This window comes from Camellia sinensis, chromosome 10, assembly GCF_055761805.1.
Source record: "Camellia sinensis isolate YWXY chromosome 10, ASM5576180v1, whole genome shotgun sequence".
NCBI lineage: Eukaryota > Viridiplantae > Streptophyta > Magnoliopsida > Ericales > Theaceae > Camellia > Camellia sinensis.
Genome location: NC_138970.1, coordinates 46,839,514 through 46,853,504, shown reverse-complemented (window position 1 = coordinate 46,853,504; position 13,991 = coordinate 46,839,514). Strand labels below are relative to the sequence as shown.

At 41.4% G+C, this 13,991-nt stretch overlaps 2 protein-coding genes across 2 annotated transcripts; both read left to right on the top strand.

Moving 5' to 3' along the window:
• Positions 1–214: 214 nt before the first annotated feature.
• Positions 215–13,421, top strand: LOC114320726 (universal stress protein PHOS32-like). Its single transcript, XM_082891322.1, has 4 exons — positions 215–649; positions 761–870; positions 12,942–13,060; positions 13,144–13,421. Exons 1-4 carry the CDS (start codon positions 475–477, stop codon positions 13,232–13,234), a joined length of 495 nt encoding a protein of 164 aa, XP_082747448.1. The 5' UTR covers positions 215–474; the 3' UTR covers positions 13,235–13,421.
• LOC145801087 (uncharacterized) lies at positions 3,470–5,182 on the top strand. The gene is made up of 2 exons (XM_082891321.1): positions 3,470–4,128; positions 4,207–5,182. The coding sequence occupies exons 1-2, from the start codon at positions 3,694–3,696 to the stop codon at positions 4,930–4,932; spliced, it is 1,161 nt and encodes a 386-aa protein (XP_082747447.1). The 5' UTR covers positions 3,470–3,693; the 3' UTR covers positions 4,933–5,182.
• Positions 13,422–13,991: the final 570 nt, after the last annotated feature.

Below are 13,991 nucleotides of genomic sequence, written 5' to 3'. Positions count from 1 at the left end.
GCTATGCTCTTATTAATAAGTACAAGTAATTTTGTTTTCGATACAAATTCAGTGTACCATGTAATTTATTATTATTATAAATTTTTTGATAATGAGATCATGGAACTATAACATGAACATGAAGGAACAACATTCATTGGTTTTCATTAATTTTCTGCACGCTTTTCTTTTGATTCAAAATTTTCTATAACTAAATTCAATACCCGATCCAGATCCAGATCAGAAACCGGGTCGCTTAGCTGGTTCCACTTTATCTATAAATAGAAGGTAAAAACAGAGTTAATGCTTACAAGCATCAAAACACCATTCCAAAGCAAGCACAAAACTCAATCTCATCAACAGATTCTGTTTTCATCTCTCTTTTTCTAAAGCATTTTCTTTAGTTTCAACAATTCACGCGCAAAAGCAAAGCTTGATTCTGTTCCTCTGATAAAAGGGTCAGGAATTAGTTCAAGAAGAAAGTAGAGAGAGAAAATGGGGAAAGACAAGAAAGTAGGGGTGGCGATGGATTTCTCGAAGAGCAGCAAGATGGCTCTGCAATGGGCGATTGATAACTTGGCTGATAAAGGTGATACTCTCTACATCGTACATATCAGCACTCACTCTCTCGACGAGTCTCGAACCCTTCTCTGGTCTATGTCTGGTTCTCGTAAGTACTTTTTCACTCACTCTTTCATCGTCATTTTTATATCGATATTTGCTCGATCTGAATCTCTGATATGATTTGATGGAAAACTGATCTCGGTTTTTTTTTTGTTAGCTTTGATTCCATTGTCGGAGTTTCGTGAACCAGAGATTATGGAGAAGTACCAAGTCAAAACTGACATGGAAGTTCTTGACATGCTCGACACTGCTTCAAGACAGAAAGAGGTTCTGTACGGGGAGGAAATAATTCTCCTCGTATAATCCTGTTGACCAAGTCCACGCTCCTCCGTACGACGTCGCTTTGTCACCTGAAAACACAAACGTGAGCTAGCCGGCGGGTGTGTGCCGGAAACCTCTCCGATGCCTAAGTCAGAAAACTTGACAAATAGACAAAGCTCTAAGTTCTCAGAAAGATTATGTTCAATTACCTCCTCCAAGGTGTTGCTTGTGAGCTTTTATAAGTTTCGTATGGCACAATCCTAGTAGGACTTGTACTTCTCCATGCAGAGTCCTCCTAGGATTCATTCTCCTGAGGATAATGCTTATCCTTTTACACCCTCCCCCACTGCTCAAACCAAGTGGGATGGTTTTCTTTATGGCCGAACTTCCTTTTGACCGGAGTAAACTTGGCTATACCGAGCCACAGAAGGCCGAACTATCCTTAGCTCGGTCTTCTCCTCCAACTCTTTACTTCGGCTGCCCTGTTCGACCTTGATGCGCTTAGATCAAACTTCCAAGTAACAAGTTCTGACCGACCTAACCAATGTAAGTCACGACCGGACTAACTCTGAGACCGGCCTAACTGTGAGTTGCCTCCAGACCGGAGTAATTTTGCCTCCTTGGGCCGAAGTAGCTTTGTCTTCCCAAGGCCGGAGTAACTTTGTCCTTCTGGGCCAGAGTATTCAGCACGGCCTTTTTACGTAATCCTTCGCGTTTTGGGCCTTAATGCCCAACTCTCAGCTCGGCCCAATTTTTCCCAAAAATTACCCTCTCAATTGCCCCTTAATTCCATCTGTGCAACATGATTGGGATTACCAGCCTTTTGGCCGAGCTGGAGTTTGTTACGCTTTTTCAGCCGAGCTAAAAAACCCTTTTAGCCTTTCCAGCCGAACTAAGTTTACCTCGGGTAACACTATGTCCGGTCAGAAACGTCTCTTCAATCATAGTGTCTGTAACGCTTCCCATTCCAGTGACACGTGGCAGGCTCTGATTGGTTAAGGACGGCTGTCACGCCGTCTTCGTGCTTTGTGATCTTGAAACGGTTCCCGCCCAAATTTTGGGCTTTCTAACAAAAGTAATTCCTGAGGCTAGGGTCTCTACACTTTTGTTATTCCTTCGTCTTCTCTCTCTGTTCTCTTGCTGCTCGAGTTCTGAGCTTACTGTGTTCGTGCTTCTGTTGCTGCTACTGCTCCATCTTCAGCTTCTTCTTCTTCAATCTGGTAAGCAGGTCTACCCTTCTCGCTTTTGTTACTTGTTTTTCCATCTGTTTTTGCTTTGTATGGTTTTTGCAAACAATTTTCTTCATTTGTCTGCTTTGCTCTTCGTACTTTCATGAAGAAACCATAGAACCCAAGAGTATATGTCATATACCCTAGAGAAAACTCGATTTCGATCCAGAATCACATCCCAACCGAACCAGGATACTGTTTGTGTTATGTACGTAGATAGATTTCAGAGAACAACCGAACTAGGACTCAAAGGAATAGCAGTGGTTTCTTCTCAACCACTCTAGCCAAGATAAACTCACCGGAAAAACGTGCACGTACCGAACTAGGTACTTCGGTCAATAACCGAGCTAAGGCTTTCGGGGCCCAGCCGGCTTTCTTAGTTCTTAAACCGAACTCAGAAAGCCGCCCCTAGGGGCTTCAACCGAAGTAACTCTCCTCAAACTGCAACCGATTTAGGCCTTGGGACTAAACCAGCTTTCTGAGTTTTTTAGACCGAACTCAGAAAGCTGCCCCTAGACGTTAAAACCGGTCTAACCTGCTCAAAACCGTGTTAACAAACCTTCTGATGAGCCGAGGTAGAACCCGCCCACTGAGCCGAAGTAGGATTTGTATATCTTGCTTATAATTTGTAGCGCGGTCCCACGATCTGTGCTTAACCCCTTTGTTTTCTACCTTGCAGACTTAGGTTGCCCAGGCACTCCTACGTGTGCTCAACCGGGCTACTGAGCCAAATTTTTGTACCGAAATAATTTATTCGTAACTTATTCAACAAATGGGTAAGTATAGATATTTAGTCGAAACCCCTGGTGGCATGGCCGAATTCAGGCAGGACTACCAGATTCCTGATGATGTCCAACTGGAGTTGGCCAAGAAAGATGCTACTCCCTGGGACAATGAAGGCTCCGTCCCTTTTACCCTTCAGTCAATAATTGAAACCGGACTACGGTTTCCTGTCCAACCGCTCATCTGCGAATTTCTTAGACAGACTAGGTTATGTCCTACCCAACTGTCCACCAATACATACCGAATTATAATGGGAATAGACGCATTAAACCACCAAACCGGACTAAATCTTGGTCTAGCCGAAATATTCCATCAGTATTCCATCGGCTCAAAGAATGCTGGGTGGGTCTACTACCTCAGAATTCGCCGCCGCCGAGAGAAGATAATTAAGCATACTCCGGACAAAGATCTTAACGATGATGATTTCCTTTGGGTCTCTGGGAATTTTGAGGATTTTCAAGCCCAAATTCCTGGCCGACCTATAAACTGGAAGAAGGGAGAGCCTGGTAATCTGACTTCGGTCTTTTTATTTGTATTTTATTTCGGTTTTTGTTAGTTAATAGCCGAACTAACACTTCTCTTTCTTGCAGACTTCGCCCATCTCCACTCCTTATATAGTTATCCAAACCTTGCAATTTTGCGAGCCGCGCTACGGATTAAAGAAAGAAGTTGGGCCAAGCTTCTAAATTTTGAACCGACGTACCGATACAGTGGGCGCCGAAAAGCAAGAGTAACCGATTTCCTACTTGAGGAAGCACCAGAGCCGGACCCAAACTTGCCGCAAATAAGATTAGTTCCTTTGACTGCCGAAGAGGAAATGGCCAAGAAGAGCAGAGTGAGGGCGCTTCTGACCGAAACAAGTAGGGCCGAAGTACCGTCACCAAGCCAAACGCAGCCTGCCGTCGTGGCCCTCCCCACTCAACAACCGTCTTCCTCGCGCCGCACCAAGCGCGCCCGAACCAGCGAGTCCGAACCAACTTTGGTTGATGAAGATGAGACTGTTACTCCACCAATCTTGCCACCGAGCCCCCAACCGGAACCTACCAACCGAACTGCCACCCGTTGGGTACCAAAATTGACTTTTAAAAACCGAGATGTCGAGGATGCTGATTCGGTTGTCGCCGAAAAAGATCACGAGTTGGCCTTTAATCTGGCTAAGGGAGTGTGCCTCCCTAAGGATATGGAGCATCACAGAAAGCAGCTAAACACCGAATTAAAGTCCATTCGGTCTGCAACGAAGTCCATGATCCTGGTATGCCGCTCTGTTCATTTTTCTTACTATCTTTGTGAACTTTTATCTCGGCTCATGGGAAGCCCTTGTCTTTGCCAGGCAATTCAAAAAAACTACCATACTCACAAGAAGGTGCTGGAACTCAGACAAACTGCAAGGGATGCTGTTGCAGACGCCGAAGTGAAGTCGACCGAAGTAGAAGAAATCAAGAAGCAAATGGCCGAGCTTCAAGCTGAGAACAGCAGGCTGACCGGACTGGTTAGCTCGGCTGAGGCAGAAAGGCAGAAGACTGCCATAGCTCTCAAGGACAAATACCTGCGCGAGCTGGTGAAGCTCGAAAGAAAGAAGGATGCCGAAATAAAGGAGAAGGTAAAGGAGGCTGATAAACAAGGCTTCAAGAGGGCAGAGGATGCTTATGCCCAACAATGCAATGCTGCCAAGGAGCTGTTCTTTAAGTGCGGCTGGAGGGGAGCCGTTGAGCAGCTCGGTCATGATCCTCAGACCGAGGTTTTCAACCCTCCAGCCTACTTTATACCGAACTCCCTGATGGAGTATGCCAAGGCCATGCAACAGCAGTTCCTTGAGGGTTCAGATGATGAAGACACTGATGAAGACTCTGCCCCTGAGGATACTTCGGTTGTGAATGCAGATGAGGTAGTTCGGTCGGAGCCCGTGGTGGAAGGTCCAACTATTGATCAACCAAGTGAAACCGTGGCTCCGGCAGAAACCATTCTTCCTGCTGAAAACGTCCTTGCTCCTGAATCCGGTCTTCAGGTTGATGCCGATGCTGCCTTCGATGCCGAGATCGAAGATCTTTTTTCCTGACTTTGTACTTTTTGTTTTCTTTGTAACCGAACTAAGCCCCCTTGTAATGACTTTTTTCTGAATGAAAATTTTACTTTCTCTTATTCCGGTTGTTATATGTATACCAGTGCTTTGTAATGTCTTCTATTATTTCAACTGTTATTTCGGTTTTGGCTTTCTAAACTATGCTTGTCAGCCAACCACTCCTTAGCCGATATGCTTACTTCGGCTGAGGAGTACAAAGTGTTTGGTTTATTCCAGCCAACCACTCTTCAGCCACACACTTACTCCGGCTGAAGAGTATCAAGAGTTGGTTTATTCCAGCCAACCACTCTTCAGCCATACACTTACTTCGGCTGAAGAGTATCAAGAGTTGGTTTATTCCAGCCAACCACTCTTCAGCCATACACTTACTTCGGCTGAAGAGTAACAAGTGTTGGTTTATTCCAGCCAACCACTCTTCAGCCATACACTTACTTCGGTTGAAGAGTATCAAGAGTTGGTTTATTCCAGCCAACCACTCTTCAGCCATACACTTACTTCGGCTGAAGAGTAACAAGTGTTGGTTTATTCCAGCCAACCACTCTTCAGCCATACACTTACTTCGGCTGAAGAGTAACAAGAGTTGGTTTATTCCAGCCAACCACTCTTCAGCCTTGCACTTACTTTGGCTGAAGAGTACAGAGAGTTGGTTTATTCCAGCCAACCATTCTTCAGCCTTACACTTACGTCGGCTGAAAAGTACAAAGAGTTGGTTTATTCCAGCCAACCACTCTTCAGCCTTACACTTGCTTCGGCTGAAGAGTACAAAGAGTTGGTTTATTCCAGCCAACCACTCTTCAGCCTTACACTTACTTCGGCTGAAGAGTACAAAGAGTTGGTTTATTCCAGCCAACCTCTAAGTTAGTTTTTCCAGCTAACTTAGAATAAAGTTTGGTTATTCCGACCAAACGCCCTGCAGCCTGGATCCTTATCCTGGGCTTAGGAGGGGTGTTGGTTTATTCCAGCCAATCTTTAAGTTAGTTTTTCCAGCTAACTTAGAATAAAGTTTGGTTATTCCGACCAAACGTCCTGCAGCCTAGATCCTTATCCTGGGCTTAGGAGGGGTGTTGGTTTATTCCAGCCAACCTCTAAGTTAGTTTTTCCAGCTAACTTAGAATAAAGTTTGGTTATTCCGACCAAACGTCCTGCAGCCTGGATCCTTATCCTGGGCTTAGGAGGGGTGTTGGTTTATTCCAGCCAACCTCTAAGTTAGTTTTTCCAGCTAACTTAGAATAAAGTTTGGTTATTCCGACCAAACGTCCTGCAGCCTGGATCCTTATCCTGGGCTTAGGAGGGGTGTTGGTTTATTCCAGCCAGCCTCTAAGTTAGTTTTTCCAGCCAACTTAGAATAAAGTGCTTGCAATGTACCTAATCTTCACTAAAGCTAACTTTCACAGAGAACAACTCATGCTGAAAAGAATCGCTTGTTTTATTAAAGAAAGAAAAAATTACACGTCTTTGAAAAAGAAAAAATAAAATAACTTGAGATTGGCCGTGTTCCATGGCCTAGGGATTGCTTTGCCGTCCTTGTCTTGGTGGTATGCCCCTTTGTCTGTTAACCAAACCACTTTGTAAGGGCCGTCCCAGTTTGGCCTTAACTTGCCATCTCCTGGTCCTCCACTGCTTTCCGATCCGCCGCTTTTCCGACATCTGCGAATAGCTCATTACTCTCCGGTTCTTCCACCGAATGAACATATCCTTTGGCAGCGCGGCTGCCATTCGCCGTGACGAAGCATTGCTTTGACATGATCTGATCTCCATAGACTTCTTCAATTATGCCGGTGTTGTTGGGGAACCGCATTACTTGGTGGTAGGATGACACAACTGATCGCATGGTATGCAGCCATGTTCTGCCTAAGATGATGTTGTAAGTGGAGGGGACCTTCAATACCCAGAACTCCACTTGTTTTGTCACGGTTCCTGCTCTGACTGGAAGAATGATTTTGCCGACGGGCCATTCTGGCATGGAGTTGAACCCAATTAGGGGAGATACGGCAGATGCCAAGTCTTTGTCTTGTAGCTTCAATTGCTTGAATGTCTCGTAGTACATGATTTCACATGAACTACCCTGGTCAATCAGAATCCGCTTGACGTCAAAATCCTTGACTTGGAGAGTGACGACCAGGGCATCATTGTGGGGGCAGCAAATTCGTTCCAAGTCTTTGTCAGAAAAAGTCATGACGTTTGTTGCCTCCGTCTTCCCTTTCTTGATGGCTGGTTGGGTACTTAGTACTTCTCTAAAGTGTTCTGCCTTTTTGATCGATCCCCTGAGCTCACATACACGCTCAGGTTCAAAGACTCCATGTATGACATTGATGACGCCTTGAGGCGGGGCGTCTATTGGCATTCCATTGGGGTGGTTATTATGGTCCTGGGGGGCTGGCTGCGTCCCTCCTTCAATGTACTTATCCAAGTGTCCTGCTGCCACCAATTCTTCCAAGTGCTGTCTCAGTGGCGTGCAATTCTCAGTTCGGTGCCCCTTTTCTTGGTGGAAGGTGCACCGTGATCTGTCGTCGTAGTCTTTCTGGGCTTCTCCTAGCTTGGCTGGCCACTTGACGAAAGGCTCATCTCTTATTTCGCTCAGAATCCGATATATTGGTTTCTTGAACACCGTTGTTATGGCAGTGCGGATTCTCAACCATTTTTTATCTGGATCTTCTCCGTTATCTCGTCTGCCGCGTCCGTTTTTATTCTGTCGATCTACTGTATTGACCTTTGCTGAGGTCTTCTTTTCTGGCATTGTGGTTGTACTAGATTTTGCTTTTGCACGTGCGCCATCCTCTTCTACCCTGATGTGCTGATGTACTCTCTCCATCAGGGCCTCCATGGTGAGGGGTGGCGTCATGGTAATCGAATCCCTTAGTCTGTTCCCTACTGGAAGGCCTCTTTTATACTGCGCAATGGCTAGATTGGTGGGGCAGTCTCCAATCTGGTTGAATGTCTCCCAGTAGCGACTGTTGTAAGATCTGAGGGTCTCTTTTTCACCCATGTCGATGGAGAGTAACTGGTCTATCTCCACCGGTGTTTTAGTATTTGTCCGAAACCTTGTTACGAACGCTTCTGCCAATTGGGCCCAGGAGGCTATACTGCCCTCTGGGAGCTTTTCGAACCAAGTCAAGCCTAGGTCGCCAAGACTTGACGGGAAGAGTATACACATTAAGGCCTCGTTTCGCCTGTACACAGCCATGACTTGGCGAAAGTGGCTCAGGTGTGAATACGGGTCCGTCTTCCCTTCATATGTATTGAACTTCGGCTGAAGGAAGCCTGATGGTAGGGGCGCGTTTTCGATCGCTAGGACAAACGGCGAGGTCTGTAGTCTTGCTAATGCCTTGTCCGTTGGTTCGTAGGCCGGTCGCGGTATTGGCATTCCAACCTCGACGCTTCCGTGCGTCCGAGGAGCCAACCGTTGTAAGGCCGAAACTCGGTGTGGATCCCTTGCCCTGGCATCTTCCTTGCATCGTGCTTTTTCTTCTAGCACGGTTCGTAAGTCGGATGACCTGGGTAGCTCGGTTTGTCTGGATCTGGTTTGGTGTGAATGTGAAGGCCAATACGTGCTTCCTTCAGTGTATGATCTTTCGGATCTCGTCCTCTCAGACCTGGAGTGACGAGTTCTTGAAGATAAGGAGTGAGTGTCGCCTGTCCTGAGGCTTCTGCTCTCTCCTTGGGAAGGTGTAGTATTCCTACTACGATTCTCTGAGTGGCGAGGGGGCGTCTTGTGCTTGCGCCCCTCTCCTGTCGCCACATCTTTGGTCTTCATCTGGCGTTTCAAGGCCTCCATGTCCGCCGCCATCCTTCGAATTAGTTCATCCTGTTCCTTTACGCGATCTTCCAAGGCTTGAGGATCAATCCTCCTCCTTTGCCTGTCGGGACTTTGAGAATGACGAGGGCTGCCATTCCGCCTTCCCCTGCCACTCCTCCTGGAATTATGTTGTTGGGGCTCCAAGTCCGTCATGGGAGGGACAGCAGGTAATCCTTCACGCCTTGCGCCCCCCTCTGGAGTTAGTCCGTCGACGGCGGACTGCGGCAAGTCTTCAATGTGTGCCATTGAATGAGAAAAGGAGAAGCTTAGTCAAGAGGTTTTTTGTTCTTGTCTGTTCTTCCCACAGACGGCGCCAATTGTACGGGGAGGAAATAATTCTCCTCGTATAATCCTGTTGACCAAGTCCACGCTCCTCCGTACGACGTCGCTTTGTCACCTGAAAACACAAACGTGAGCTAGCCGGCGGGTGTGTGCCGGAAACCTCTCCGATGCCTAAGTCAGAAAACTTGACAAATAGACAAAGCTCTAAGTTCTCAGAAAGATTATGTTCAATTACCTCCTCCAAGGTGTTGCTTGTGAGCTTTTATAAGTTTCGTATGGCACAATCCTAGTAGGACTTGTACTTCTCCATGCAGAGTCCTCCTAGGATTCATTCTCCTGAGGATAATGCTTATCCTTTTACACCCTCCCCCACTGCTCAAACCAAGTGGGATGGTTTTCTTTATGGCCGAACTTCCTTTTGACCGGAGTAAACTTGGCTATACCGAGCCACAGAAGGCCGAACTATCCTTAGCTCGGTCTTCTCCTCCAACTCTTTACTTCGGCTGCCCTGTTCGACCTTGATGCGCTTAGATCAAACTTCCAAGTAACAAGTTCTGACCGACCTAACCAATGTAAGTCACGACCGGACTAACTCTGAGACCGGCCTAACTGTGAGTTGCCTCCAGACCGGAGTAATTTTGCCTCCTTGGGCCGAAGTAGCTTTGTCTTCCCAAGGCCGGAGTAACTTTGTCCTTCTGGGCCAGAGTATTCAGCACGGCCTTTTTACGTAATCCTTCGCGTTTTGGGCCTTAATGCCCAACTCTCAGCTCGGCCCAATTTTTCCCAAAAATTACCCTCTTTCCTCACTAATTTAGAATAAATAAATAAATAATCCTCACTTGCCTAAGGTTTTAAATTGCGGTATCAAATTTAATTGAATTTAAATTGATCACGGTACAACATAGTATAATAATAATAATAATAATAAAAAAAATATCAATCTATATATTTCATGAATCTTTTTTCTATAATTATCATCTGCCAAAAAGAAATTTATGAATTAACCATGAGTAATGCTAGGCAAGAAATATCAGATAAAGTTTTATGAAATTTTTTAAAATTGAATTACGCATACAATAAATACCGCAAAATAATCAAAGATGAAAAATGTTCTTTAAACTTTTAATTATGGATTGTTTGGAAAGATGGTTAAAAGTTATTTTTTAGTTTTTGGCAATGCTTGGTACCTCGAACATGAGGTTAGCTCGAATGGTTCGAAATTCACCTTGTCGGTCGTCCGGGCGGATGTCCGGCCTGTCATCCGGCGAGGAGGCTGACAGCCACGGTCGACAAAGGTGACAACTGCGGTAGACAATCTTTCACCCGGTCATTCAGGCAGACGTCCGGTTGATCATCCGGACAGATGACCGACCAACACTCATTCAGGCCATTCGAGCCCCCTCCAATTCGAGCTACCATGCTTTTTCCTTTAGTTTTTATTTTATTTTATTTTTTATAAAAAAAATATGTAAAAAATGTGAGAGATGATGTAACTCAAAATGAGTTAAAAGTTGAAAGATGATTTTTAACTATCTTTCCAAAATAGCCCTATATTTCTTTCATAAAATTTAGCATCAATGGTGTCGTTTGGGAAGAGCTTATTTGGGCTCTTTTGGCTCTTTGAGTCACAAAAGACAGAATAGGCTATTTGAGCTACAACAGACAAAACATCACATCCAACCCATAATCATTACACTCTTCTCTTACAAAAAAAGTCAAAAAAGTCAAAAAGTCAAAAAGCCCTTTCCAAACTAAGCTTTTGAGCCCAGGCTCAAATAGCCAAAAAAGCAAAAAAAACTAAAAAGCCAACCCACTTCCCAAACGGAAGTTGATTAACTTTAAATTGATACGTATTGTGAAAAGCAATTTTCTTTTTCACTAGTTTATGTCGGTGTATATGAATTGGCCTATATTTTAGTGGGTGTTTAGAATTTATTCTTTTATATTGTTTAACTTTTTAAAGAGAAAAAAAAATACTAAAGAGAATTAACAAAACTATTTAACAATTACACACTATACATATAGAATGAGGCCACATAGTGTGGAGCTCATACTCATGTCAATCATGTATTGTTCATTCAATAATTTTGATAGTACATGAAATATTTTTCCAAAAGAAAGTGTTTTAAAAATTGTTAGAAACTTATTTTTTTTTGCAAGTCAAAAAGTTGATATAACATTTGACTTTTTAAAATCATGAAAAATAATTTAATAATTTGGGTAAATTATATTGTTACCCCTGAGATGTATATTTATTACAGTTTTCCTCTCCATCTTTTGGAAATTACATTTCTCTCCCTGAGATTTAAAGTTTCATTATAGATTACTCGCTGATGTTAGCAATTTAATTTGGGTAAATTACATTGACACCCCTCATATTTTAAAAATTACAATCCTCTCCCCAAGGTTTAAAGTAGCATTACTAATTGCCTCCTCGGTTAGTATTAGTTGAAAAAAAAATTCATCAAAAAAAAATTATTTGAAAAAAAAAATTAATTGAAAAGAAATTTTGTTAGTCAAATTTTTAAATTTCTGTTTAAAAACCAACGTAAACTCATTTTTTGAATTTACGTTTTTTTTCTCAAATTTACAAACTGAGATAACCATTTATAAACCATAAAAATTATCAAACAAGTTTTTATGACAAATTTTAAAAATTTTGTAAATATAAATCTAAAACTGAAAACGAAATGGTTACCATACAGGTCTCAGATGGTAAAAATCTCGTAAAATTAACAAATAATTAAGTAAGTTACTAACGTGAGAAATGACTTATCAAAAGATTCTTAAGTTATGTATTGTTTGATTTTTAGAACTTTTTTTAAAAAAATTAAAAATTAATTTGGGTAAGAAATAAAAAATAAAAAATAATTATCATTTTTATATAGTTTTTATCTTTTGAGTGGTTAGAAATAATTTTTTACAAATTAAATATATTTCTTCATATTTATTTTTATTAAATTAGCTTCTTTTTTTTTAAATGTTAGGGGGGATCTGTATTAAATTGAAACCTCAAGGGATGTCAATGTAATTTACCCTTTAAAGTATATGTAAAGGTTAATGGTAAATATGTCATTTTAACTTAAAAGTTAACACTGTCAAATAATTACACTGACAAGGGGGTCAGTGTAATTTTCCAAATGTGAGAAAAAAATTGTAATAAACATAAATCTCAGGGGAGTATCAGTGTAATTTATCCTAATAATTTTTAAACCTTTTTATTTTTTTTATAAATAAAATTAACTTTTTTGTATGCGTCCAAACACCCACTTAAAATCATATCCTTCTTTTCCTACCAATTGAAAAATGGGAAATAGACCCTCATAAATGTACACGTATGTGAATAAATATGATTTTTGTATAAGATTTTGGAACAGAATTTTTTTTTTTTAAATTTTTTATTTGAACGAGGAAAAAAACCAATTGAAAAATGGGAAATAGACCCTCATAAATGTACATGTATGTAAATAAATATGATTTTTGTATAAGATTCTGGAATATAATTTTTTTTTTTAAATTTTTTATTTGAACGAGGAAAAAAGGAAGTTTTGTAGGGGCATCATAACTTTTGCGGGGCCTGGCCTCGGTGTAGTAAGTTGATGGCTAGATTTAACTCAACCCGTAAGAAGGGATCATTCATCGGGATAACCGTGTGCTCTACACACCCCCGAGTTTCGAACCTAGACATCTTGCGTGGAAAGAGTGTGTAGAACCACTGGACAATCACCCCTGGTGGAGTAGAATGATGCAACTTTTATTAGTTTTTCATTTCCAATCAACACACCCATTATTATCCCTATAATTTCAAATTGTTCTTGATTTATTTTTTATATAAAATATATGTATACAAAACATAATCATATATAAAAATATATATGATTTTGAATTGAATTGAATATGATTATAGGTGAACATTATTACAAAACTGTACTGGGGTGATGCTAGAGAGAAGCTTTGTGAGGCTGTTGAAGATCTGAAGTTGGACTCTTTGGTCATGGGAAGCAGAGGACTTGGCACCATCCAAAGGTACCCTCTCTCTCTCTCTCTGTTATACATATATTGATGGGTGTGTTTGATTTGGGTTGTTGATGTTGATGATGATCAAACAGGCTACTATTGGGAAGTGTGACAAACTATGTGTTGACAAATGCACCTTGCCCTGTGACCATAGTCAAAGACTCAGATTTTCGCAAGAACTGATCTACAAAATTGAAGAATTTATTTTCATATCTCTACATACAGTAGTTTCCTTTTTCTCGCTATATATGAGTTCTGTATTTATGGGGTTTTCCTATGGATGGTGATAATTTTATTTTTAAGACTAAATGGGAATTAATGATCAAATTCTCTGTATTTGAATAACACTTGTGATTTTGGTTTGGCTAAATTCTCTCAATTAATATACTTTTCCTTTTCTTGGTTTGTAGATATCTTCTTCCAGATTATATTCATATCCGAACTTAACAACAAATATTCATATCCGAACTTAACAAGACAAGGGTGGACCCTGTCTTTTTGTCTTTTTATTGGACGTGAATATCTTATTAGGTTTGAAAAATTGAGTATTAGGTTTGAATATTCATATCTTATTAGGTTTGAAAAATTGAGACATTCACTGATAAGAAAATTTTAGCTTACGTTTGGTTGTGTTTTGTAAATGTGATTTGAGAGTATGAGTTATATTTTGAGTTTGTGTGTTGTAAAATTACGATTTGAGTGTAGAAAATTTGTTTGGTAAAGAGTTTTGAAAATAGTTTTGGAAAAGAGGTTTGATTTGAGTGAGGAATTGTTGATGTGACATTTGATATGTGATACAAAAATTTACAACTCATAACTAAACATACAATTCAAAATTATTTTAAAGCACATAAAAAATTAAAAAAAATTCAGAAAATATTTTTTCCGATTATATATAAAAAAAAAAATTCCGGTCAACCGGCCGGACGATCGGCCGGAC